Source organism: Buceros rhinoceros, unplaced genomic scaffold, assembly GCF_000710305.1.
Source record: "Buceros rhinoceros silvestris isolate BGI_N320 unplaced genomic scaffold, ASM71030v1 scaffold18245, whole genome shotgun sequence".
Lineage (NCBI taxonomy): Eukaryota > Metazoa > Chordata > Aves > Bucerotiformes > Bucerotidae > Buceros > Buceros rhinoceros.
This window is the reverse complement of record NW_010411339.1, coordinates 1-27,706: the sequence shown is the minus strand read 5'-3', so window position 1 is coordinate 27,706 and position 27,706 is coordinate 1. Positions and strand designations below refer to the sequence as shown.

Below are 27,706 nucleotides of genomic sequence, written 5' to 3'. Positions count from 1 at the left end.
CCCCCCCCCCCCCCGAGGTTGCAGGCAGGAAGTCTTGGCATGTGAGTCTGATTGTGACGTACAAATCTTGAATTGTTTTAATCCTCTGATTAGAGGCCTTGTTAGCTCTGAGAAGGTTATTTAATGATTGACTGTCTAAATATTTCCAGCTGACATTCTGTAAAGTTCTCATCATGTGCATGTCTAATTGTAAGGCAATTTCTTCATTTCGAATGTCAGGCCGAAGTAGTATCCACGTTGCTTTTAGTCATACATTTCCAGATGTTTTAAGCACTGCCTGTATATACTGCACTAATATCTAAGCTATTAACCTTTCCACTCAACTCCTGGAACTGTGTTTCAGATGTTCTCTCTGTTTAATAGTCCTTCCTCAAAGATCAGCACTTACTTTGAAGGTCCTTTGATTTTTCTTTTTAAATGACCCTTTTACCTTTCTCTTAGGAAGAGGTAGGTATTTCATGCTTGTCATTTCTTCTGTATGCCTTTTCTATCTTTTTTTCCCCTTACGCTTCTTTTAATATAGCCTCAAGTTTTAGGCCATTATTCTGCTGTATAAATATGCTTCTCTCTTTCAAGTGAGACTCAACTAAGTGGAGACAAAATATCCGTTGGCACAGGCAGACATATGTACATGTGTTATCATAATAGTTTTTCATGTAACTATTAAAATATGTTTAGCATTATTTTCTTGAACACACAGTATTTTAAGGGATTCCTGGTTTTACTCTCAGTTGCTTCATAATTTTTCTTCACCATACTGTCTGGAGAGAATGTTAAGGATTGTGATTTAGGAACTCGGAAGAAAGGTGAGTCGTTCACCAAATCGAAGCCATTGCTGCCACAAGGTGATACCACTCAGCAGTATTTCCCAAATTATGCTGTTTTCCCTATGTACAAGAAATTGTAAAATTACTTTTGGCAATACAGGTTTCATTAGTTCTGATTTTATTGAAGCATGAAACTGTAGCAATTTTTTTCCCCAGCCACTGATACAAAAGGCATGGAATCTAGGTTTTGTGATGCCCTGCTCGCTCGAACATGTTTCCTCATGTTTTAAATCATTTTTTTCACATGGTGTAGGTAGTACTTCCCCTCTGGCTTTTCTGGTTCATCTACTCTTTCCAGTAGCTTCAGCATTTGAGGCAGATCTTTGCAACAGCATGGGCTATCTGAAGTGAGGAGTAATGAATGGTTTGTCACTTGTTTAAAAACAGGCACACAAAACATTACCTAGCATGAATTCTTAGAAGCCATGAATCAGTGTTCATGGATGATAACGTCTGTACTGTAGTACGGATGGTTCTGTAAATACTGGCTGAGGTATATTCACTCTCCAGAGGACTCACATTCAGGATGTCTTAAAGAACAAAGTGGAAAAAAAAGAACTTGTTGGTTTGTTTTAGACTAACTTCAGTTTTACACCTACTCAAGTTTTACACTACTGCAAGCAGATACGTGATGGAGGGGCAAAGACAGTCCTGGCATCTAGTGAGCCTCTGGTACTATTAAAATGTCTGCAGAAAGTAAAGTAACTCAGGTGACTGACAGTGACCACTGTGACAGCACAGGCTACAGAGCTGGCTGTGAGTTTTGAGGAGTTTCCTATGTCACGACAAAACAGATGGATTGGCCAAAACTGAGGTTTCAAATTCCACCTCCCAGCATAACTTTTTCCAGAGGCAATTCTCCATAGTCACCTTTAGGAGGGGGTACAGTCTGAATCTGCAGAGCACGTTTGGTTTCTAGACATCCTTTGTATAGTAACAACATGTGGTGAGAGGCTGGCAGGCTGTAAGACACTGTCAGTCCAATTTGTTCTGGCTTCCTCCCTCACTGAATCTGGTGACATCACACAGATAGATGTGCTTGCGAGAAAAACAGCAGAAGGAGTTGAATGTCTGCCAAAAATTTGCAGTATGAGACCGAGCTGGCTGCTTCCAGTCTTGTTTTCACCAATCTTTCATTGTGTGCTTGTGTTTTTCACTTGCCAGGATGTTCTTTTCTGAACAAACACAACAGCAGTGAAATCTCCCTGTACTCAGCATAACACAGTCTCACACAGAAGCTTTGGAGGAGTTGCCTGATTTCCACATTCAAAGTTATTCCAATTTAATAAATTATTCTAAAACATTTTGAATTCTAATAGAATCTTATTCTTTATTCCCCCAAACCGTAGCTGATTTGTTTTTAAAATGTGATTAAGTATTTGTTTGCAGTTTGTCAGAGGTGGTAAATACAGGAGACACTGAAGCTGCAAAGGATGGTCTTTGATTTGCTTCAGAAGTGGCTGAAATGACAATGACAATTGGAGTTGTTCAGTTTCAGTGTAACTGCTGTGTTGAAATGGAACTCTAATGAGAAAGGAAAATGTCTTACAGCCAAATAAATCAAAGCATAGACAATTGGAGATTATTGTTGTCATCGTGTTGATAAAGTGGAGGTGTCCTTGCTGGCCAGGAAGAAGAGTGAGCACACTTACTGCTGCCTGCAGTAAGCTCCTGCTCCAAAGGAAAATACAGTTTTTGGTTAGTAGATTACAGACTTTTGTCAGGGAGTGTCTCTTCAATTGCCATGTTGCTGACTGCATATTATAAAACACTAACTTTGTAGAGCACTTCATACTTAAGACAAAAACCAAGGACTTGACTTCTGCTTGAAGTTCTGGATTTTTTTCCCGCTGTGGCTCTTCCTGTACTAGGCTCTCTCGTGGAAGGTGAGGGAGCAACTTAAAGGAGCAGGAAGTTGACACGTTCTCTAGGATGTAGTAGTAAAACCTTCAGCTAAAAGGCTTGGAGAGTAGCAGGTGTATTACATATTTTTAAAAAATGAAGGACTGCAGCTCAGGAAGTTTCCTTCTGAAAGCAGTCCATTGATTGAATAAAGATACATTTATAAAAGATATTGGTATAAATCTGGTATGATTTTTTTTTTCTCCAGAGGAAAACTGCCTCATTAATGTACTAGACTTCTTCAAAGTGTGTCAGCTTATATAAGTGATTTAATTCCACTTGATTTCCAAGAACCTCAGCAGTCTCTTAGAGGGGGTTGCACCCCCTGAAAAAAAAAAAAAAGTCATGGGTTTGAGAAAGATACTTCCTGTGCAAGAGAAGCTGCTAGTTTCCCCCTCCCACTTGGATATTAACTGTTTGTATGCTTGGCATAACTATACAGTTGTGTTGCTTTCTCCCTTTCTCAAAAGGAGTAGAAACTGGAATCCTTGAATTAAGAAAACCTATGAATGTGTTTCAGAGTGAAACAGTTTGATGGGCAGGTGATCTCATACTAGTTTACACTTGAATGTTGTCTGAGATTTAGCCAAAGCCTACTTGAGTTCAGAACGAGGAATGCTAGACTTTCATTCCCAAGGAGTCATTCCACATTGTGTAGCTTCATTTTGAAATATCAGATTCCTGATGGGGTGTGGTTGTTTCCGTCTAGTGGATGCTTTAAGGAACATACCTCAGTCTGTAAGTACACGGGATCTGCAGATAGAGCTTGAAACTTGCAGGTTCTGTATTGCTGTAATACAAGCCAACTTGATTTCTACAAGAAGCTGTTCTGGATATACCTTTTGCTTTGGCTTAGGCAGACTAAAGATTCTTTGAAGTTCTTCTGGCATATACTCCCATACAGTAATTAACAGCGTTAATGTGCATATGTAGCTGCATAATATGCTTAGAAAAAGGTAGGTGTGAAATCATTAACTGTAATGTGATACAGCTATACAGAGTCTCCAAACTGACCACAATCTAACATTTTTTGTGTATTCAGTGCTTTAAATGTGATTTTAGCATATTTTTATTTTTATATTAAATTTTGCTTACATCTTTGCCTGAAAACTGTAAATCACAGACTGGTCTTGGAAAATGTGGAATTGGATTAGAAAGATTTTGCTAGATTATGAAATCCAGTACTTAATGTTACTTGAGGAAAGGCTATGCTTTTCCTCTCATTAGCTGATCAAGTGCCACTTAAAAACACTCAGTTGTTGCACTTGCTACTTCTTTGAGGAGGTTGTTGCAGAATGTCAGTCCTTTGGTTTAAAAACCTCCTGCTTATTTCAGACCAAATGGAGTGTTGGCTAGTTAATATCTATTATTTAGCTAGTGCTGTGCCTCATCGTAAATACATCTTTTTCCCTGCATAATGTTTAACCCCCTGAACTTTTTCAGAGATAGCAAATCTCATCTGCCACTTTCAGGTGCTAAACAGCATACTCACATAATTTGTTACAAGCGAATTTTTTTGTTTTGATTTTTCATAACCATGTTAATAGTTGTAGTTGTTCTATAATACATTTTATTCCAGGTAATGTATTGCAAATGCTTTTGGTGATTGTACTACCACTTCCTGGATACCTAATGGGAATTTCGAAGACTACTCTGTTCTGGGGTCATCTGTGCCTTTTTTCCACCACTGCCTCACCTCATAGCTCATTCATTTGTTGACAAATTAAGGCACCAACTCTTTTGAACTTTGCATTCAGTTATGTATTAATTTACAGCCCTCTTTCCCAGTTTGTTTTCCCAAGTTTCCCTTAACCCTGGAGTTTCATTCTCTTTTCCTTTGTACCTGATATTATGTCTTGTGTCTTTGGAGTTCAAACTTATATTTGGTTTAGAGTTAATGCAGTACTGAGTGGTGAAAACCAGCTAAAATCTGTGAGTCACGGTGTATATTACATACTGTTTACACACGATCTAAATGTCTGTGTGATTTTGTGGATTATGATTTGCTGCCTTCATACACTCAGTGCTTTTATTGTCTCTTTTCCTCACAGCCGGTTGCTGAACCAATTCCAATCTGCAGTTTCTGCCTTGGTACAAAAGAGCAAAACCGGGAGAAGAAACCTGAAGAGCTCATCTCTTGTGCTGACTGTGGCAACAGTGGTAGGTGACCATTTACAGTGCTGCTAGTAATAATCCATCCACTTGACACAGAGGAGCTTTGTATAGTGACTACTCTTGACTCCTGCAGATGAGGACTGTGCACCTATGGTTGAATCTTATGCTCCCAGAGGGGAGACAGTTAAGTTAACCCAACACAAATAGTTAATTTGGCTTCTGAAGGTTTCTTTAAAAATGTGGTAATGATGACCAGTTTTATCATTTTTCTGGTGTTCTTTTGTACATGGGCCTGCTACTTGATGTGTAGGGTATTATCTTTCTGTTATAAGAATAGAAGCACTTAAAACCAGGAGTATCTGGATAACCAGAATTCTGCATGGGAATACGTAATTGATAAAGTGATCTCTCTGTGAGCTATCTGTGAGCATTAGCAGCAGTGGAATGGTTTTATTTTTCTCCTTTTTCTGTAGGTCATCCGTCCTGTTTGAAGTTCTCTTCAGAATTGACAGTTCGAGTGAAAGCCTTGCGATGGCAGTGTATCGAGTGCAAAACATGCAGTTCCTGTCGAGATCAGGGCAAAAATGCTGTGAGTACAGTGGAGTGTGGACTGAATGAAGAGATAGCAGTCTTGTGGATGTTCACTCCCACTAAAGATAAAATCATTGTCGAGCCGAATATTTGAAGCTTCTGTTTGATGGTCTTTCTGAGACCTGTGAAATACCATAATATGTCTATGTGTACATTCTCTGAGATGGTGCTGAATTATTGGAGGGCTTGATGATGCACGTCTAAAGAGAGATTAACTTTATCTGTCTTCAACAGGATAACATGCTATTTTGTGACTCATGTGACCGTGGCTTTCACATGGAGTGCTGTGACCCCCCTCTTACAAGAATGCCAAAAGGTGAGGACTCTTTGATCGAAAGGGTGATTTGAGATGATGGTGGAAGAAATCAGTGGGTAGAAAATGCTTCCACATATTTGGTCCTTTTTTAGCTGCATTTAGCTTGTTCTTTCAGCTCTGCTTTTCAGGTACTAGGAACTAGAGAAGGGTCAGATTTCTGTACATTACTGTCTGTGAAGCATTTTGAAAAAAATCCTTTGAGGTTTGAGGGAATAGAAGTGATTCTTGCATATTAAAATTATCGGTTTCCATTTGAATGAGTGGCCTTGTACAAAAGACAGAGATGGGCTTCTAAGTTTTTGAAGTCATATGCATTTGGACAGCAGAGAATTCTGGAGTAGAACCAAACTTCTCTTCTTCCATCAGAAAGAGGGTTATTTATGGAAGATTCTTCTTTGGTAGTTAGAAGAAAATTTTCCTATAGAAGATAGTTGGAAGTAGTGTAGCCATAAGCAGAATTAGGGGATAATTAAATGTGTTTCTTTTTTATGGTTTTCTGATAATGTGCTAAGAATTAAAGAGACTTTCTGCGTGGTTGTGGGAGGTATATCTGGGAGAGGGGTGGAAATCAGCTGGACTTGAGTTTAGATTGTTGTAACGTATACATAGTTTTTCCTACGTGTGTATGTGATAACTGGGGCCTTTGGTACCGTTCCTGCCCTTTTTGTCAGGAGGCGTGGGGCCCTTAATTCTCCTTTTTGTCCTGTATAGATGTCCCTTGCATTCAGTGATGGAGGCTTGTGTCTTATAGGTATGTGGATATGTCAGATATGTCGGCCACGGAAGAAAGGAAGAAAACTTTTACACAAGAAGGCAGCACAGATAAAACGGCGCTATGCTAACCCAATAGGACGTCCCAAAAACAGATTAAAGAATCAAAATGCAACGTAAGTCTGTCTCTGAAAGGAGGAATAAGGTGTGAGATTCTGTAGGGCAGTGGGTATTTCTGAAGTGTCTAGTCTACTCTGTGAGAAGATTACAATTAAGAGCTTTTTGTTATTCTTCAATACAGAATTGCTTCTGAAGAGTACTGTGAAAGGCTACAAGTAATCTCAGAGCTTCTTTTTGCCTAGATTTTTTTGACTCTTTGTAATAACTTACTATTTAGTTTTGAACTATTTCTTACAGTCATAGATGAATTTTGCTGTTTGGATCAAGTCTTCTTTGCTGGATGGCTGCTTCTTCCAGCATAATTGTTTTGCTTTGCATTTCTCTAGAACCCTTTCTGATGTTTAGGGAAACTGCATAATCTACAATAAGGCATGTGAGGTGGTTGTTTGACGTACATTTAATCTGACACGGCCACCAGAAAATATTTGGCCCCTTTCTGCTTCCATACCATATGTTTCTATACTTGTGCAGCACTCTGTTATGCTGGGACAGATTCTGTGGCCTTGTCATGGTCCTCATTGTTGTGGGGCAGCTAGTTGTGAGGGAATTGGATTTGGGTGGGTGGGAATTCTTTGGATAACGGTTCAGTCAGAGCAATTTCCTTGAATTAAGATAGCTGTGCAGTGCTTGTTCTGATGCAGCACTCTTGACTGTGCAGGGGACAAACAATGAAGGAGCATATCACAAGAATTTCGGTTTGGGGCATCAGATCAGCTTTATTATTAAATTCTTCCGTTCTCGTTTAGCTTGTTTGAGATTGATAAATAAGTAGGGAAGACTGTAGTCTGCTTTGCAACCCAAAACAAACCACCTTACCTCATCTTCTGACCATACCTTTCTGCTTCTCATTCTTTAGATCAAAGGGCCCTTTCAGCAAAGTTCGAACTGGCCCTGGTCGGGGTCGGAAGCGTAAGATTGCTCTGTCCAGCCAGTCAGCAGCATCAGAAGGAGGATATCTGGAGCAGACAGATGTCTTGGACTTCTGCAGAGATGGCAGCAACACCTTGAAGTTTAACAAGAAAACCAAAGGGCTTATAGATGGCCTTACTAAATTCTTCACTCCCTCCCCTGATGGACGAAAAGCTCGAGGGGAAGTTGTAGACTATTCTCAGCAGTATAGGATCAGGAAAAAGGGTACCAGGAAATCTAGCACTTCAGAATGGCCCACAGGTAAAGATTTTTCATCCCGCCAATGTAAGTATCTTTTACACCAAGAAAATGTTCAAAGGCTGAAGTGACTAGAATTGTTAGAGGCTGGAAACTTTGAGCTGAAAGTTAACACTCAAATACAGTTATTCTTGGTACACTGAGGCAGAATACCAGCTGGAAAAAAGAAGCAATCCTAGAGACCTTTGCCTCTGTATGTATGATGGCAAGCTGTGATGAGGGGTTAAATGAAGGAAAATGCCCTTGGGTAATGAGGGGCTTGCAGATAGCCCTAGGCCCTAGGAAGCGTGCTAAATAACGTTAGATTTGAAAGATGTAGGGGCTAGTTAATGACAGTAACAACAGCAAGGTGGAAGTATGAAATGGGAAACAGATAATTGAAACCAGTCTGACAGACCTATGAGCTTCTGATTTGTGGTATAGGCTTACATGCAAATGTTTCTTAATTTTCTCAGCCATAGAGGAGCCCGCTTTGTGCAGTTTGGCAACTTCTTGCTCGAGACTATTGCTTCTTTTGAACGCAGTTCTGCTATTCTAGTTTTGTTTTCTAGCTTAAGACATTAATCTATGACTGGACCTTGATTTAATCTATGTGTTCAGATCTTTACAGTCTTGTTGAATAGTTTCATAGCTTGAATTGTTCCTAAGCAAGCAATGGAAAATATTCCCCAGTAACATACAAAGTTTACAGCTTTAGAATAGTTATGTGCATTAAGCCGGGCTGGTGTTGGAAGAACAATAATGTATCTTAATGCTTTGGGGGCGAGGTGAAGTGTCTTATCAGTTTTGTTTGCTTTTTTTTCGTGAAAGGGATGTTTCTTGGGTGGTGAATGTAAGTGTCTTGGTTTTAGTTGCACCAGATATGGCATTTAAATAGTTGTGATCCTTGTGAGTCATGGGCATGCTGGTAAGCCATTTATCCAAAACTGGGTCGTTGTTACAGATGCATTCATGATATTACATGACTCTAAGTGATGAGTTTTGAACCTGGTTAAATATATGACAATACTTCTTAACATAGTCACAAACCCAGAACTGTTTCTTCTTTTGTGGTCCCAAATCTGAACAGAAAATCCCATCAAAAAAACCTGACACAGTGCCTGAATACAGCAGATGATGTTTGTTGTTGTGCTAAAAAGCAAGTACTCCCCTGTAAATGTAGGTGAAGGCAATTTTATCTCTCATTTACAGACAATCAGGATGGCTGGGATGGAAAACAGGAAAATGAGGAGCGTTTTTTTGGGAGCCAGGATGTCTTAACTGAAAAAGACATGGAGTTGTTTAGAGATATTCAGGAACAAGCACTGCAGGTAAAGTTAAATTTTCAGTCTCTGTCAGTGAACAAAATTTAAACTAACCCTAGAAGTCTTTCACTTGGAAATTCACAAAAACTTTTTTTCCCCTTGCATAGAAAGTAGGGGTGACTGGGCCTCCTGATCCTCAAGTCCGATGCCCTTCTGTCATTGAATTTGGCAAGTATGAAATCCAGACCTGGTACTCCTCCCCGTATCCACAGGAATACTCAAGGTATGACTGAATGTTCTTCTCCTTTGTTCTACTTCGGCGTTTATGGGAAAGCTGTACTCCAGCAGGTGTAGAAATCTTAAGAAGAGTCTTTCTGAATGTAGGACAGAAGCAAAGTACTCATAATCCAGATACTTTCCATAGTAGCCTCCAGCCTGACCTGGAACACTTCAGTGATGGGGCATCTGCAGTTTCTCTGGGCAACCTGTCCCAGTGTCTGGCTACCCTTACTGTAAAAAAGTTTCCCTTCTGTCCAATCTAAATCTACCCTCTTTCGGTTTAAAACCATTATCCTTTGTCCCATCACTGCAGGCCCTGGTAAAAAGTCTTTCTTCGTCTTTCTTATAAGCCCTCTTTATATATTGAAGGACTGCAACGAGGTCTCCTCAGTGCCTTCTCTTCTCTAGACTGAGCAACCCCAGCTGTCTCAGCTTGTCCTTACAGGAGAGGTGTTCCAGCCCTTGCATCGTTTTTGTGGCCTCCTCTGGTCTTGCTCTAACAGGTCGCTGTCTTGTGCTGAGAACCCCAGTAGCTGGATGCAGTGCTGCAGGTGGGGGCTCACCAGAACAGAGCAGAGCCTCAAGATCCCCTCTGTGTCCAGCTGCCACACTGCTGGGGATGCAGCACACCACACGGCGGGCTTCTGGGCTGTGAGCGCATGTTGCTGGCTCACGTTCAGCTTTTCACCCACCAGCACTTCAAGGCCTTCTCCCTGGGGCTGCTCTCGATCCCTTCATCCCTCAGTCTGTATTTATACTGGGGATTGCCCGTACCCAGTGCAAGACCTTACACCTTGCCTTGTTGAAATTCGCATGGGCCCACTTCTCCAGCCTGTCAGGGTCCCTCTAGATGCCCTCCCTTCCCTCCAGTGAATCAAGAGCAGCACTCCTCATGATAAAAAAAATAATAAATTTGTTTAGGGAATAGGATGTTAACTATGGATTAAATTACTTGATTAGAAATAGCAGTATGCTATCCTTGGGAGTATAAAGAGAAAAATAAATAGAAAATTCATGGGAATTGCTTTGATATATTTATGCTGTATGTAGTTCAACACAGCTAAAGAAGAAATATTTAAGGTTACACATTCTGGCATCTGCTGAGATGCACATATAGTTGTTTTGATGTTCTCTTTTTTTAAGAACTTTGCAAAATATCTAAACTGCAAACTCGCCAAACTTTTAACTTGATTCAGAAAGAGGAATAACTTCTAAGGGTCATAGGTACAGAGAGAAAATTAAATACAACTCTTTATTCTGCCATTTAATGAGAGCATATAGTCTGTCATGAGGAATTATTCCAGCTTTGCTAAAGGCATTGATGGGAACTGAAAATAGCGTCCCTGCCCAAGCTAGAGCATGTAAGCGGAGTCAAATCGCAACAATATTGGGACACTGGCATTCAAATTGTTCCTGTCAATGTAGTATGTAAAAAGGTTTTAAAGTGAACAAATTGATGTTGTTGTGACACATTGTTCAGGGTTACATTCAGCTGTCTGTTACGAGGAGGGGGAATAGGAACTATTTATCTCATCCATCCTAGCATCTCTGGTATGACTGTGAGGTTTTGCTATTTTTTTTGCTAGGATTTTAACTGATGCATGTGTATCTTCTGACATAAATTAATAATGTAAAAGTAATTATGCAAGACGTTAAGTACTTTTTTTTAAAACATGCATTCGTTACAGAATAAGTAAGTGCCATGACTTTTAAGTATGGTAAGGTGGTTTTGGCCTGATAAGCACATACACAAGGTCAGTATATGCTGGGTTTGTTTTCGTCAAGTTCTCTATGTGAAGGTGCAAGGGATTTTGTACAAAAGTCTCTGATCTTCCTTTATCTTTGCTTACAGACTACCCAAGTTGTACCTTTGTGAATTCTGTCTAAAGTATATGAAAAGCAGAACTATTCTCCAGCAGCATATGAAAAAGTGTGGCTGGTTTCATCCCCCAGCCAATGAAATTTACAGAAAAAACAATATTTCAGTCTTTGAGGTAAGTTAGAAAACTAAGCCACTCACTTGCATCCATGAAATAGGGTCTTTACCACCGAATCATGTGGTTTTCCATAGCCCAAAAGATCTTCAATCCTGAAACACTGAGTTGCTAAAAGTGAAGAACTACACGTATAGATTATTTATCCACAAAACATACGAGAAGGCTTGCTTTATAGAAGTACTTTTTCATTTTAGGAAAATGAATTTTAAGTTCTCTTTTAAGCTAATGAATTTAACAGTGACTTAGCCATGGCCTTTATGCTGTGGAAGTTTTAAGTCCTTCAAGATGCTACCTGTGACGGGTAAGTTTTCCTCTCGTGTTAGACGTTTCAAACGTACAGGGATACCCAGATGAAGCATGTCCTTGCATGAGAGCAAATGGAGTGACAAAACTTTTCCTCGTTTCTGTAAGGTTGATGGCAATGTCAGCACTATCTACTGCCAGAATTTGTGCTTGTTAGCCAAACTCTTCTTGGACCATAAGACTCTCTACTATGATGTGGAGCCATTTCTTTTCTACGTGCTGACACAGAATGATGTCAAGGGCTGTCACCTTGTTGGCTACTTTTCCAAGGCAAGTATTTGAGTACTTCAGACCTGGGACTGCATTTGCTATGGTGAGAAAAGCTGCTTCAGAGTCTTCAAATTGTGGTAATTCAGGCCCTTACCTTTTATATAATATGTTAAGGAATACAGGTATAGGCATCTGTTGCAAAACCAGATTTTATTTATGTTACATTCGGAGACCAACAACTAATAAGACCAAATTTCCTCATGGTGTCAAACAGCATATATTCTCTAAGGAACTTGTGCTGCAGGTAGGATCTAAAAAAAACCCAATGCTTCAAATTAGTTCCTACTCTTGGTGGCGATGGGTAGTACTCTTTGTGAGATAAATGTCATTACCGAGTAGCTCTATCTCATCTTTCCTCCTGTAAATACATTATTTTCCAAAAAAGTTTGGCAATTTTGCACTCATTTCAAACCTTTTGTTTTTTTTACAGAACAGGGCCTAGATTTCAGATAGGCCTTTTAAAAAAGATTTTTATCTGTTATTTTTTTAATTTATTTTTAAATAACTTTAATTGAAGCTTTTCCTTTCAGTCTTCAGAATAGCCAATTTGAGATGGATTTTAGTATGTTATAATGTCTAAGGGTTCACTGGAACACTGCAGTCTTTTTCAGTGAATTTTGCTGCCTTCAGATTTATGCTTTTAAAGACTTTTAAAGTCCCCTTGACCAGCTTTCCATCTCAGTTTTTGGTATAGAAGTGATGAGGGACTTGTAGAGAACAACCGCTACTATTTCTCACGTGTTTTAATTTTCTGCTTTTTTTCCAACAGGAAAAGCACTGCCAACAGAAGTACAACGTTTCCTGTATAATGATTCTTCCACAATACCAGCGTAAGGGCTATGGCAGGTTCCTAATTGACTTCAGTAAGGAGCTTTTTCTTCACTTTTTTAGTCTTTGTCTTTTCATATTTTAAAGAAAGGCTTAACGGTGGAAGAGGATATTTTTCAGATTAAAAAACTTCTCAGGACAAAGGATTTTAAAAGGATTCTAAAGCTTACACAACCATCTGAACTTCACAATGCACTCTTATTGATGGAACTCTTCATTTCTGAATTGATTATTTTCCCCATAATTCTCATGTCTCCTCTTTAAGCAACTTACAGTGGAAACTGTAGGCGTGTGTCAGTATGTTTTTAGCAGAAGCTGACCTTGTGCATATAGTTCTTTCTAGAGAAAGCCAACCCTGAAACAGTACAGTTTGTTGAAACCTTTAACAGCTTGATTAAGTGAATGAGTGTCTTAAGCAAAAATAGTCATAGTTACCTTTTAATTTAGCTTTGAGAGCAACAAAACTAGTCATACTTAGGCTCTGAATACTCAAAACAATTCTCAGCTTCATACATGGATCTCAGCACATTCACGGGAAACTTGCTGCTGGAACTCTCTCTCTCTCTCGGTATGCTGAGTGCAGTCTATAGCCCTCCCAGTGGACATGCTGATTTTGGAGTTAATGTCCAGAGGAAGAACCTACTGGTATAATTATATTAGAATGATTTTGTGGTAAATATCCTTGGTAGATAAGTTGTTCTGAAAATATTTGTGAAACAAAGGAACTCGGTGAAGTATCTTGAGAAATCAGCAAATGTGGATATAGTAGAGCAGCAGTGAGAAGACCGTTTGTCAGCTGGCTCCCCCCCTTGTCACACTGGGAGGATATAACACCTTGGTCTCTGTCGAAGCTGTGCAGTCTATCCCAGTCTTTAATTAAGTCTCTGCAGATAGAGCTTGACACTCTCCACTATGGCTTCAAAGTTTGATAGGAGAGAATTTTTGAGAAAATAGTTTGCCATATTAGTTTTAAATGGCTAAAATATGTTTTCCCTCTGTCGTGTTCAAAATTGCTATTGCAGTTGGAAGATACTCAGCAGACTGTGCTTCAGGGTTAGTATAGTTTCTAGGTAGGCAAGTGCTGCCATCTCGTGGCATTGCCCATAGCCAATGTCTGATGGCAGTGTAGTTTAGAAGTCTTATACTCTTATCATTGGATAACAGGAGTTTAAATTAAAAAAAAAGTCAGCCAGGCCACTCAGTATATCATTCAAAATTATAATGTAGGCAGTATTCAGCTACTTTCTAGAAAAAAACCTTTGTAGAAGTTGGGGTGGAAACAAAAGCTTTATATAATTTTAAAACAATTTTTTCATATATATCTTTAGGCTATTTGCTTTCAAAGCGTGAGGGTCAAGCAGGATCACCAGAGAAGCCCCTGTCAGATCTGGGGCGCCTTTCATATATGGCTTATTGGAAAAGTGTAATATTGGAGTGCCTTTATCATCAACGTGACAAGCAATTAAGCATCAAGAAATTGAGTAAGCTGACTGGAATCTGCCCTCAAGATATCACTTCCACTCTACATCACCTACGAATGCTTGACTTCCGTAGTGATCAGTGAGTACAGAGGTCCTGTTTTATTTCGAAATAGTTTGAGATGTATTTGAATGAAATTTAATGGAATTTGGAGACAAGTCACATCTAATAAGCTTGGGTTTTTTTAAGACTTAGCGTCCAAATACAGGCTGTAGAGATTCATGATGCTCATGTGCAGTGCAGGAGTTGTTCAGTGCTACAGCTGGATTAGGTTTCCAGCTGTGTAGCTCTGCAGCTGTGGAACTTCAAAGTAATTTGCAGCTGTGAGAGAAAGCAAGGTGGTGTCTCGGCTGTCTTCTCTCGGGCTTCCTCAGGATAACCATTCTGACATACTTGCAGAACAGAGCAAGGAACAGCAACTTCCCTTCTCTAGAGGGAAATCCGTACCTTCTTGCAGTCACTGAGCAGACAGTTGTTTCCCCATCTTCTCTGTGCTTCAAAGATGCCATTAACTGTGTGGATTAACAGGGGATACTTGAAAAGTGGGATATATCACTGGGAGAAATGAGGTGTGTGGATACAGAATAGAGGTAGTCTGCTTGCCCAGCGGCGTGTACAAGTCAAGTGAAATGCTGGGAATTACTCTTGAGACCACAGCAGTTTTGGGAGTGGGGGTGTAATCTATTGTGTTTTGTGTTAAACTTGCAACTTCTTTGGAAAACTTGAAGGTATTTGAGAACAGGTTTATGTCCTCGTTTCACAGTATACTTTAATCAGTGGTATTACTCCCAGCGCCCTGAATAAAATCAACGCTGGAAGCGGGACTATAACTTTTTAAAGCAATCCTTTTATTACCATTCGGTATCCTTCACCTGATGTTGTCTGTTCCCCAAATGGGGTATCCTTTGTGCTTTTAACACGTAATAGAAGTGATAGTCTGCAGCTGAATGTCACCCATGGAAGGATAATGGCTTCACTGTTAACAAGAAGTGGAAAGAGTTTAACAACGTTTTCTCAGTTTTCAGATGCTTTCTCTGGCAGTCTGACCAGTACTGCAAATGGTACGATTTTAATGAGCTTTTTGTCCTCTCTGGAGTTATTTGTGGCAGCACTGATTGAGAGTACACAGATTTTTCTGTAATATCTTATACCTGTTTCACGTGACAACATGTACAGTAAGTAGTCTGTTGTTGATCAGAGTACTATTACTGTTTAGATTTGTGATCATTCGTCGGGAGAAACTTATCCAGGAACACATGGCAAAGCTTAGAACTAACGTCCGACCTATAGATGTGGATGCAGAATGCCTGCGTTGGACACCTGTTATAGTTTCCAACTCAGTAGTCTCTGAAGATGAAGAGGAGGAGACAGAGGATGGGGAAAATGAAGAGCAACAAGAACAGAAAGAAAAGGATCCAGAGACCAGTGTAAGGGTGAATCTGTTACTTCTCTGGGGCATAGAGTTTACACTCAGTGCATCTGCACGCAGTGCTAACAAGCTTCCAAATGCCAAGCCTGGGCATTTGGCATAATTGTAAACAGCAATGAGTCAGGGTTAGTTTATGTACGTATCTTTATATTTTCAGATTAGAAACCAAAAATGGGGAGAACACTTGAGATGTGGTCTAGAGAGAGGTTAAAGACTATCTCTGAAAAAAGAAAAAGGATCTACCTACACTTAATGATTTTTGCAGTGTGTGTTGGGGGAAGGGGGCAGAGTTAAAAAACAAAAAATAAAAAACCCTGAACAACAACAAAACAAACAAACAAAAAAATCACACAAAAAACCCCCAGACAACCCAAAACCAATGGAGTAACCAATCTGACTCCCACTCTCAAGCAATTTGGTCTCTCACCAAATTATTGAAATGGATTTAGATTTGAAGGACCCAGTCAGCATTTCCATAAGCGACAAATAGCATATATGGAAATAAATCAACACAAACTTCTAACATTTTTCACCAAAGGCTTTTACTGTGTGCTTTTGCAAAATGACTAATAGCTTTAGAATTACTGCCCACAGAGCAGGGAAGAATTCTGAAGTCGGGGCTGCTGTCCTGGAAGGACCGCGCTCTCACAATCAGCTGATGAGAGCTGACTGGAATACTGAGAGGCAAATTAAGCGCTGTTACTGTATTCACATGGAACTAATTGCTCATTTTAATGGAAAAATAACTTCAAGTTTGTCTCACTTTTTTCTTGAAAATTATACGAATACTGTGTTTGAATGTAGCAAGCTAATGTTTGCATTCCAGCAGGTCACTGGATGGTGGCTGCTACCTGAAGTCACTTGTCAGGAAGCCAGCTGAGGTACATTATCAGCTGGGAGGAAAAGAGTAGTAGTTAACACTATTAGAATCTCCTAAAGGTCAACTCTTTTGTTATTCTCAGCTTCTTAAAAGTCCTTCTTGTTAAACTTTTCTGACTTCTTGCTCAGAAGCTTTTGTGGAATCAAATTCAGGATAGACATGCATACTTAAATAGGAAGTGTGAAATGTATTTGTTTTTATTTGAATCAGATGGTAAAATCTGTGTCATGGGAGAAGAAAGAGCAAGAACCTTACTCACCTACAGAGAGTGAAAAAAAGCCAGACATTGTTACTCCTGCCAATTCTGCACGGCCAAACAAGCACATTTTTCCCCTGGACAGTCTTCCTGCAAACAGTCAGCCATCACGAAGAGGTCGATGGAACCGCAAGGGCAAAAAACTTCAGGAACCCTTTTGTGAGAAAGAGCCAATATTGCCCATTGAGGACAAAACAGCAGTTCCCAGTGGGCGATGCAGTGAATGTGAGGAAAAATCAGCAGCCTCACGAGGCCGGTGCAGTGACTGTGAGGAGAAGTTGGCAGCTTTGCAAGGAAGATGTGGTGAATGTGAGGAGAAGTCTCCAGCTCCAAGAGGCCGGTATGCTGAAGATGAGGAAAAATCTGCAGTTTCCCAGGGACAGTATGGCAAAGGTGAAAAATCTGCAATTCCTCGACGGCGGTACAGCGAAGGCATGGAAAGATGGAGAGGACAGCTGAAAAAGAGCACAGAGCCACTGAAGTGTAGATTCCCGGAGGACTGCGAACGATTACCCCGCCGCTACAGTGAGAGTGATAGGGCACTTCTGAGGTGTTTCAGTGAGAGTAGTGAAGAGGAAGATGATGAGCCTGTGAGCCCTCGTTCAAGCTCTCCACCTGTTCTCACCAAGCCAACCTTAAAACGAAAGGTGTGTGCTGTATTCCTTGTTGTCCTTGACTATATCATGCAGTCTGTTTTGTCAGTGCGTTGGTGCTTTCTGGAGGATTGTGCGATTCTTGAGGCATATATTAAGCATACAGATAACATCTGCTCAGTGCTCCTCTGTCTGGAGGGTACTTGTCTGCTACCTTGGTTATTAAAAGTTTTACTCTGTCATGCCAAATAGAAACAGCTATGGTCATATTTTTGCAAGAAGCTTGCAAAACACAAATGCTATCTAAACAACTAAAATCACAGCATAAAGTTTTCAGAATGATTTATCACGGAGATGTGAATTCTATCAACATGATCAAGAAAATGCTCTCTCCGTGGGATGCTGCACTAAAAAATTCTCTTCTATATAATCATTGCAGCTTTAAACTATTCACATCTGTGGTGTAGTGTCTTTGAACTTTCAGCTGTTGGGGATGGGCTGTTAGCTTCAGCTGTTTAAATGGTTTATACTATTACACAAACGGCAGTCTAGCAATCTTCATGGAAGTCGGTCATCTTGCATTGTGTGTGACATCTGCCAAGCTGAAGGCAGGTGCCAGTCAGTATTTCTAGTGAAGTCTGGATTTCAGAAGGGAGCCCTCTGGTCCTCGTTAGATTGTTGAATTCTGCTGTTCGTGTTTTCAATTTATTGATGTTTTATTTCTACTGTACATGATGGAATGTCTTCTCTTCTCCCACCTTCCACTTTCAGAAGCCAATTCTTCATCGAAAGAGGCGAGTACGCAAGCGTAAGCACCACAACAGCAGTGTTGTCACTGAAACAATCTCAGAGACCACGGAAGTGCTGGATGAACCGTTTGAGGACTCGGACTCTGAACGACCAATGCCCCGATTAGAGCCTACATTTGAGATTGAGGAGGAGGAAGATGAGGAGGAGGATGAAGAGGAGGAGAATGAACTTTTGCCCAGTGGATACTTTCGGCACTTAGCCCCACCAGACACACTCAGGCACAGACCCTCTTCTAAGAGGAAGTCCAAAGATGAGGAGGAGTCTGATGACACTAATGGTATGTTTGGTGGTACGCTGTTGAAAGTTTGATACCGTGTGTCAGCGAGTGTCAGGTGACACTAGCTCATGATGGTACAAGTGCTTACCTTGTCTTGTGGCTTCTAGCCAAAGGAAGAGTTAGGCATAATTTACCAGTCAAACCAGCCTCAAACATTCCCAAGCCTTATCAAAATGTGGTACGCGCTTCTAATTACCTTGTTAACAATGGCTTGATCACAGCGTATCCTTTTGATTTGGCTTTCCTAGTGGAACTGGTATCTGTGACTGTGGGAAAACGTATGCAGCAGGGTCACTTACAGAGATTAATTGGAGAGCCCTCAGTTTCGCTAACAAAGAGAAATAACAAATTGCCTCTTTTGAGATTCTGCATCACTTTTCATGTCCTGCCTCTCAGCTTCTCTATCTCATTAAAGTTCTCTGAACCTTCAGTTCATAAAATAAAATTATTTGGTTGGAACTGGTTACTTAGAGTGCACAGACAATTCGAAGAAACATCTGTCGTTCAGATGTTCCATTAATAATCTTCATCATGGCTGTTATACGTTCTTTTCTCTTGATGGTCTACGTGGTGCAAGGCAGGCAGCCAAATAAAGATGAAGAACTGTGTGAAAGAAGTATAGTACCGTTATTGCACAATAAAAAGTCATTACTGGAAACCATTAATTTATGGCTTTCAGCTAGCCTGAGGTTAGCAGAGGAGAATTTTTCTTTAAAGTATTTAAATGCTGGAAGCATCAATATGATTACAGCCATGTATGCTACCCATTTAGCATCAGTTATCCTTAAACCCGTATTGCAGAACATAAATGTGTAAATTTAGTGTAAATGTGTTGATGCAGCATTGAGTTTGCTTAGTGGGAATATATGCACAGTCAGCTTCTACCATTGTTTTTTTAATTCTGTCGTGATCAGATTACTGAGTAAATTCATTTTTACGGTACTCTGGTACCATTAAAAGGACTACAGAGTTGAGAGAAGATCTGTTAGATAAGTGGTTTTCAGCCTTTTTCATTTGGTTGTCTTCTGAACGCTTTCTGGTGGAGGTGGAGATCCCTTTAGAGATTCCACACACATATATTGCTTTATAAAATACATCCATGATTTTTAACCATGTTTTGCAGACTACAAATAGGCCTTAGAGTGCCCAGGGATCAAAAATGGTATTTGGAAAGACACTGTTTTAACTCACACTCATTATATTCTAAATTTCTTACCTAGTTTATAAATACTTTCATACTCTCCACTTGTAATTTAGTGCTCTCTGTTCTTTTGTGTTGCTTCGTTTGCTTTTTTTTCCCTGAAGTTCTGCAAATTTGTCAGAATCTCTTAAGGAATAAGGTAGGAAGCACACTATTCTAGGGTGTTATTGCTCCTGACATCAAACAGTATCTGTTAGCTGCTTATGCCTTTAAAGCAGGTGCATTTACATATATATAGTAAAACTGTAATGATCTTAGAGAAAATACAATGTACTTTCAATTAGCTACACGTTAGCCCAAGGGGATAATCAGTTGTCATCAACAGCTGGTGTTTTTTGATTAAAAAAATAAGCAGGGTGGAGGGGGCAGCATTGCCTCACGACAGTTCAGAAGTAGAGCATTCAGTCATTAGTACTTGGTTCAGATTTATACTATGTTAATCCTAACTGTGAGTTAGGAATGTTTATAGGAAGCTTGGATTTTTTTTAAGTTTTCCCAAAACCTGCTCATAATGTCCTTTCTATTTTTTTTTCTTTTGTTTCTTTGCTTTCTGACTAAGGGTGGTTTGGGATACTTTTTCCCTGAGAACTTCATCTCTAGCCGAGGCAATGCATTGAAAGTGTTTTACGATTTCCCTGAAATGTAACAGTGCAGTCTCTTATATTTGGTGTCTGAGAATTTGAATTGGTTCGGGTTGCTGTCAGGATAGTGTGGTGATTCAAGGCCAGTATTGAATGAGGGTTAGGCATTCTGGAAGACAGAGTGTTTTCTGTGGTCTAGAAAACAAATAAAGCTTGTCTCTCTGTATTCTACCAGTTCTGTGATACTTGATTAGTGTTGCGTGGGGGAAGATGCAGCTCTGTAATAGGCTGGGCTGTATTATTTTGCTTTTCCTAGTTCCACCTGTAAGTTTTACTGGGAATGTGTGAACACTGTGAGTGTGACTGAATGAGCGTGTATCTGAATGTTTCTCAGTGTCCTAAAAAACAATGCGCATGAAATCTTGAGTGGTCATCAAATCCATATTCTTTCGCAAAGACATGTGGTAAAAGTCATAGAATCACAGTCCCTTGAGGTTGGAAAGGACCTCTGGAGGTCATCTTGTCCAGCCTCACTGCTTAAGAAAGGCCACCAAGAGCTAGTTGCTCAGAACCGTGCCCAGATGGCTTTTGAATATCTCCAAGGAGGGAGACTCCACCACCTCTCTGGACAGCCTGTTCCGGTGCTCAGTCACAGTAAAGAAGTGTTTCCTGATGCTCAGGTGGAACCTCTGTGTTTCACTTTGTGCCTGTTGCTTCTGGTGCTGGCACTGGGCACCGCTGAAAGGAGCCTGGCTCCATCTTCTTTACACCCTCCCTTAAGATATTTGTACACACTGATAGGATTCCCCCCACCGAGCCTTCTCTGCTCTTGTCCCAGCTCTCAGCCTTTCCTCATCAGAGGGATGCTCCAGTCTCTTAAGCATCCTAGCGGCCCTTTGCTGGTCTCTCTCCAGTAGCTCCATGTCTGTCTTGTGCTGGGGAGCCCAGACTGGACACCTTCAATATTACACTGTTGTAAGGGGAGCCTGCCATCGTAAGATAATTTACTTTTTTATTCCTAAAAATATTGAATCCATGACAGTACTGATAAAAGCAAAGGGTCTTTACCTAAGGGGTGGTGAATCTAATCCTGTGTAGTAGATAGGAAATGAGAAAAAAGGGGAAGAAAAATAGCAATTTTTAATTTTTTTTTTTTGAAGGGCTTAAGTGTTAATGGTTTAATAAATACTGTGAAAGTAGTGTTTCCTTATTCCTTCCAATGTGGCAGATCCTTTCTCTCCTTTATTCGCATTCCAAATATTTGTTTTACAGATTACCATAAGTTGTTGAATTTTGAATGCAGTCTTTGCTTTAAATTAATTTTTTGATACCCAGAATTTTTTCAGAATGCTTCTCATAGGAGATATTTAGAGTAAATGCCTGTCTGAGCAAAGAACAAGAGTAACTCAGCTGACTTAGGACTAGGTTTTAAGAAGCATTTGTGAACTACTAGGAGGGCAATATTTCTTTTTACCTTCAGTGCGTAACTGTGGACTTAAACCAGCTCTTCCTGCGAAATTCATAGCATGGAATCAATAAGACTTTCTAAGCTGGTAGAAAGGGCAGAAGTGTGAACAGATGTACTCTGAATGTCCCATGCAGTGGGATGACCAAGCTAATTACAGGCTCATCGGTGTGACATTCATCATGATTTAAGTAGTACGATGACTGGCTTAGTACAAAGTCCAGGGAGGGTTATTTGCTCAATACAAATGAACACTGGTACTTGAAAAGTGTATGTCAGACAATGATACATTTTTGCAAGACTACAGCTTGGTTAAGAGTAATTGTTGTCTCTTACTTAGTGTTTTGAGAGGTATTTGACCAAATCAAAACCATTTACTTAATCTGAAATGTTACAGAATTAAGCTAATACATATTAAATAAATCGGGATGCAAACAAGGATTAATTAATCAGCTTCGTTATTAGTGGGGTGCAAGGCAGTTGGACTAGATGATCATTGTAGGTCCCTTCCAACAGAACTATTCTATTCTAAGGGAGATTGGTCTGGGTCGTGAGTTTATCTGTGCTGCTCTTTTATGGATAGATTAAAACAATAATGTAGCAGCTGACAGAAAAAGAGGGGATTTGGTAAACAAAGTGAAGGGCGATTCACTGATAAAACCTTTGAGTGAGTATTTGAAGGTCAGGTCTAGTAGTTAGCATGGTTTTCTAGCTCAAAGCCAAAGAGAGGCAGGTAATCCTTAAATATATGAGCAGGGGAATCTCAAGTGGAGTTGAGACATTCTGTTGTCTCTTTATTTATCTTTGGTGAAGCTGCAACCGCCTTTCCTCAGTTACACTTGATAAGAGTATTGATAAACTGGAATAGATCAAAGAACAGCCGTGAGCTGACACTAGAACAAATGTTCTGTAATGATAGATTCAAAGCAAGCAGAGACAAAACAGCATCTTGATAAATTTACAAGAGAGATGAACTTGCAGTAGTTTACCAACAGTTGTGTGAAATCTCACTACCTATCCTAACTGACAGGTTCAAACAAAAATTAATTCAGGGAATACATTTCAGTTCTCAGTAACATTCCTTTCTGGCTGAACCTATTCTAGGGTTTCTATTTCTGAACCTGGTCTAATGTTTGGAAGGTCACTGAAATGCAGAACTTGGTTCATGAAATAAAAGTCAGATAAGAGAGAAATTCAGCTTCCTTTTAATGATTTCTCAGATTAAAAAAAAATCTAGCCAAATTCAGTCATCTGTGTATTTCTATTGGCATTTAAAAGCATAAGCCATGAAAAAAGTGGAAATAATTCCGTTTTTCAGCAGAAGCACGAATCACAGATCTAAATGGAAGCGTGCTTTTATCGCAACTTCATGTGTTCCCCTACACTGGAACATTTCATTTGTGAACACATTGTGTAAATAAAATTTGTAAAGGGTGGTGAGTCTTCCCAGGACTTTATTGTATAGTCTAGTGTTTAATTTGAATCATGTATCAAAGGCTCAGAGCTTTGACCATGCAAAATCTTGAAAGCATTGGTGTTCTTTGAAAACGTAACGTGCAACGTGATGCTAATGAGCAGACCTTGATCCTTCTTGTCACCCTTCACAATAAATCTCTAAGCTAGTATTGCTACATAGAGTTGATAAACATGATGGGAGTGCTTGGGAAAGCTTCCGTGATTTCTCAGGTCAAACAAAAATGTTTGAACACTGTCTTTCAATTTGTGTTTTCAGGTAACCCAACTTTGAAACCATTATCTATGATGAGAAAATGTGAAGCAAATGATTCTTCACTTGAGCCAGATACTTCTACACCCATGAAAAAGAAGAAGGGATGGCCAAAAGGGAAAAGCCGAAAACCAGTCCACTGGAAGAAAAGACCTGGTCGAAAACCAGGTTTTAAACCGAACCGGGAAAAGATGCCACCATCAGTTCAGGATGAAGGAGTTGATGCAGTGGTAGCTAATTCAAAAACAGGACGTAAGCCCAAAATGTCAGATGAAGAAAGTGTTGAGCAGAAAGAAGAGCTGCCTCTTACTGAGGAAAGGAAAGAGGAAGATGTGAATATGGAAGCAGAAGAGATCGCAGAGGGAGAAGAGGAAGATACAGCCAGCAATGAAGTAAGAGCAGTTTCTCCTGTGGACAGCAATAGCAGTCCAGTGCCAGAAGCAAAAGAGCCTGAGATAGAGGAGGAGGTAGAAGAGAAGCCACGGGTTTTAGAAGAGCAAAGGCAATCAGAAGAAGAACAGCAAGAACTAGATGAACCTGAGCATGACCATGAGGAAGAAGAGGAAGTTGCAGTAGTGACAAATCAAAATGAAGATCATGATGCTGATGACGAAGATGATGGTCATCTGGAGTCTGTGAAGAAAAAAGAACTAGAGGAGCAGCCTGTTAGAGAGGGGGTGAAGGAGGAGCCTCAGGTGCAAGAATGTTTTTTAGAAACAAGCATACCAAGCAGTAGAGAAGATACAAAAGAAAAAGATGAAGCAGAGGCAGATTCTGAGGAGGAGCAAGCTTCCAATGAGACATCGGTGGGCTCAGAGCGCATCCCTGGTTCTGAAGATGATCACGAAGAAGAGCAAAGTAATAAAGAAGGGTTAATTGAATTAAAGGAAGAGGAAGAGATTCCTCATAGTGAACTAGATCTTGAAACTGTTCAAGCAGTCCAGTCCTTGACACAGGAGGAGAGCAATGAGCATGATGTAGCTTACCAGGACTGTGAAGAAACTCTTGCCGCTTGTCAGACTTTGCAGAGTTACACCCAAACTGAGGAGGATCCTCAGATATCCATGGTTGAAGATTGCCAGGCCTCGGAACACAACAGTCCGATATCCTCTGTTCAGTCCCACCCCAGCCAGTCTGTACGTTCTGTCAGCAGCCCAAATGTGTCTGCTCTGGAGAGCAGTTACACTCAGATCAGTCCTGAACAAGGATCCCTGTCCGCACCCTCTATGCAGAACATGGAGACCAGCCCCATGATGGATGTGCCTTCAGTATCGGACCACTCTCAGCAGGTGGTGGATAGTGGCTTCAGTGACCTTGGCAGCATTGAGAGCACTACAGAGAATTATGAAAACCCCAGCAGCTATGACTCCACTATGGGAGGCAGTATTTGTGGAAATAACTCTTCGCAGAGCAGCTGTTCCTATGGAGGACTGTCCTCTTCTAGCAGCCTCACTCAGAACAGTTGTGTTGTCACTCAGCAAATGGCAAACATTGGCAGCAGTTGCAGCATGATGCAGCAAAACACTGTCCAGCCTGCAGCGAACTGCAATATCAAGTCACCTCAGAGCTGTGTAGTCGAAAGGCCTCCGAGTAACCAGCAACCAACAACACAGCCACAACAGCAGCAGCCTCAGTCACAGCAGCCGCAGCCCCCGCCTCCACCCCAGCAGCAACCTCCACTGTCTCAGTGCAGCATGAACAATAGCTTCACCCCAGCGCCGATGATCATGGAAATACCTGAATCGGGAAGCACTGGTAACATCAGTATCTACGAGAGGATTCCAGGGGATTTTGGTGCTGGGAGCTATTCACAACCATCAGCCACCTTCAGTTTAGCCAAGCTGCAGCAGCTGACGAACACCATTATGGACCCTCATGCCATGCCTTATAGCCATTCTCCTGCTGTGACTTCCTATGCAACCAGCGTTTCTCTCTCCAACACGGGACTGGCTCAGCTAGCCCCCTCTCATCCGTTAGCAGGCACAGCACAAGCACAAGCCACTATGACACCCCCACCAAACCTGGCGTCCACCACCATGAACCTCACGTCACCTCTGCTTCAGTGTAACATGTCTGCTACCAACATTGGGATTCCACACACGCAGAGGTTGCAGGGGCAAATGCCAGTCAAGGGGCACATTTCCATTCGCTCCAAATCGGCGCCGCTGCCCTCTGCAACTGCCCACCAGCAGCAGCTCTACGGCCGCAGCCCGCCCGCAGTCGCCATGCAGGCGGGGCCTCGTGCGTTGGCGGTTCAGAGGGGCATGAACATGGGAGTCAACCTAATGCCAACCACCCCTTACAACGTGAACTCCATGAACATGAACACGCTGAACGCCATGAACAGCTACAGGATGACACAGCCTATGATGAACAGCAGTTACCATAGCAACCCTGCCTACATGAACCAGACAGCACAGTATCCTATGCAGATGCAGATGGGAATGATGGGGAGCCAGGCCTATACCCAGCAGCCTATGCAGCCAAACCCTCACGGAAACATGATGTACACTGGCCCCTCCCATCACAGCTACATGAACGCTGCCGGGGTGCCCAAGCAGTCTCTCAATGGACCGTACATGAGAAGATGAGCAAGATGAACTTGCGTCCTACGAACTGAAATATATATAAATAAAGGAACCTTTTATACTGACGATCCAGAGAAAATGGACCTTTTTCCAGTTAAAATATTGCTGTAGATTTAGAGGGATTTTCTTTGGTTTATTTTATTTTTTAGGAAGCCTGGTCTTTATTTTTTGGGTTTTTTTTGTTTGTTTTGCATTTTTGTTTTCTTCACAATCCTGAAACATTTTACAGCTAAAATCATTTACAAATGTTTTTTAGAGGGGAAAACATGCACAAAATCTCTTCATAATTTACAAAGAGCCTTACTTTGCTGACAATGTGGACAGAATATGTGTAACAGTGAAATCATCTTTTAAATTTTTTTTTTTCAAATGTCCTTCTCCCTCCCCTGTGCCCCACTGTGTGCAGTTTCTAGTGCTGCAGTCATGTAAAACGTTTGACATCTCAAAGAGTAACAACTCTTCCCTCTAAACCCCACCCAGCATTTCCTACTTCTAGCAGGAGGCACTTACAGGGAGACTCGGAAGGGGACACAGAGGATAAATGAAGCTCCTTATTTCTGCAAGTCGGGAAAAAAAAATTAATCTTTCATTTTCCCTGACTCCCTCGCCCTCAGAACAATTTGGAGTTACGTGTAAACAATAAAGTATTCACATTGGTGTTTTTGTAGACGAGTTAATTGAAATTGTGTGTTTCATGCTGAAAATGCAATGTAACTGTAAAACGGTCCCATTCACCACGCGGACACGCGTGTGCCCACCCACGTGCGCGCAGGCGCGCGTGTTCTATCACTGAATACTGGAAGCATCTCCAGAGAGAACTGTCTGTATCCCTGATGCAGTCGTGAGGAGGACAGGGTGGTCAGTGGCCTGTCCAGGCACGGGAAACACCGAGATCGCACCCTCTGCTGCAGTCCGTGCTCGGAGGGGCTGAGGTCTCGGTTCTGAGCCGGCTGAGCTCAGCAGCAGCTGTTCCCAGTGCTCTGCCTCTGCATCCCGCTACTGGGGGAGCTGCGGAAGATGGCGAGTTCGCTGTCGGTGACTTGACGAGGACCCTGTGGCACCTCCGTCACTCTTCCCTTCCTGGTACGGGGTAGGAAGTTGCTGGGTGTGGTGCTCTCTGGGGGAGTCAGTGATGTTTTCCCTGATTCTCCCACTAGGTTTGAGACCCGTTTTATAGGAATAGCCACACTTTGGACCCGGTGTGGGACAAGAAGGGAATGGGCCTGTTTTACCGGGGTGAAACAGCCCAAACACCGTCGTAGGATGCAGGCAGCAGGGTCCTGCTGTTTGTTACTGCATAATCCAATCTGCATTCTTTTGGCTACACTGCTGGCATGTCACCCAGTACAAAAAGGGACACCCGTTAATGTAAAGTTCTTTTTTTATTGTATATGAAGTAGAAATACAGACACATTAATAGAACTAATTTGTTTTGTTTTTAAACCAAAAGTCTAAAAGAAAGTTGGGGTTCTTCAGATGCACTAAAACGGACTTTCCTCCAATAACTGCTAACCTGAAAAGGCAGAATTCAAAGGACTTCCACGTTTTATTTGTTTCGTTTTGAGCATGTACAAGGCTGCGTAGGACCCCGTTTCTCTGTATATACTATTCCAGTTCCAAATAACCCGTGTAGAAAGCGCACTGTGCTGCCCTCTCCTTCTAGATCTTCAGCTGTGTCACTGCTTCCTGAG

The 27,706-nt window shown here is 41.1% G+C and overlaps 1 protein-coding gene across 1 annotated transcript in view; it reads left to right on the top strand.

The window, feature by feature from the left end:
• KAT6A (K(lysine) acetyltransferase 6A) overlaps positions 1-26,713 on the top strand; it is a 35,653-nt gene extending 8,940 nt beyond the window's left edge. The window contains exons 3-18 of the mRNA XM_010135992.1: positions 4,781-4,889; positions 5,318-5,433; positions 5,670-5,751; positions 6,503-6,638; positions 7,499-7,812; positions 9,001-9,119; positions 9,221-9,336; positions 11,185-11,326; positions 11,741-11,902; positions 12,672-12,765; positions 14,059-14,290; positions 15,426-15,636; positions 16,729-16,981; positions 17,060-17,421; positions 18,139-18,454; positions 23,434-26,713. Of these exons, the coding sequence (XP_010134294.1) occupies positions 4,781-4,889; positions 5,318-5,433; positions 5,670-5,751; positions 6,503-6,638; positions 7,499-7,812; positions 9,001-9,119; positions 9,221-9,336; positions 11,185-11,326; positions 11,741-11,902; positions 12,672-12,765; positions 14,059-14,290; positions 15,426-15,636; positions 16,729-16,981; positions 17,060-17,421; positions 18,139-18,454; positions 23,434-26,018 (5,349 nt within the window). The 3' untranslated portion in view covers positions 26,019-26,713. The remainder of the gene's footprint in view (positions 1-4,780; positions 4,890-5,317; positions 5,434-5,669; positions 5,752-6,502; positions 6,639-7,498; positions 7,813-9,000; positions 9,120-9,220; positions 9,337-11,184; positions 11,327-11,740; positions 11,903-12,671; positions 12,766-14,058; positions 14,291-15,425; positions 15,637-16,728; positions 16,982-17,059; positions 17,422-18,138; positions 18,455-23,433) is intronic.
• Positions 26,714-27,706: the final 993 nt, after the last annotated feature.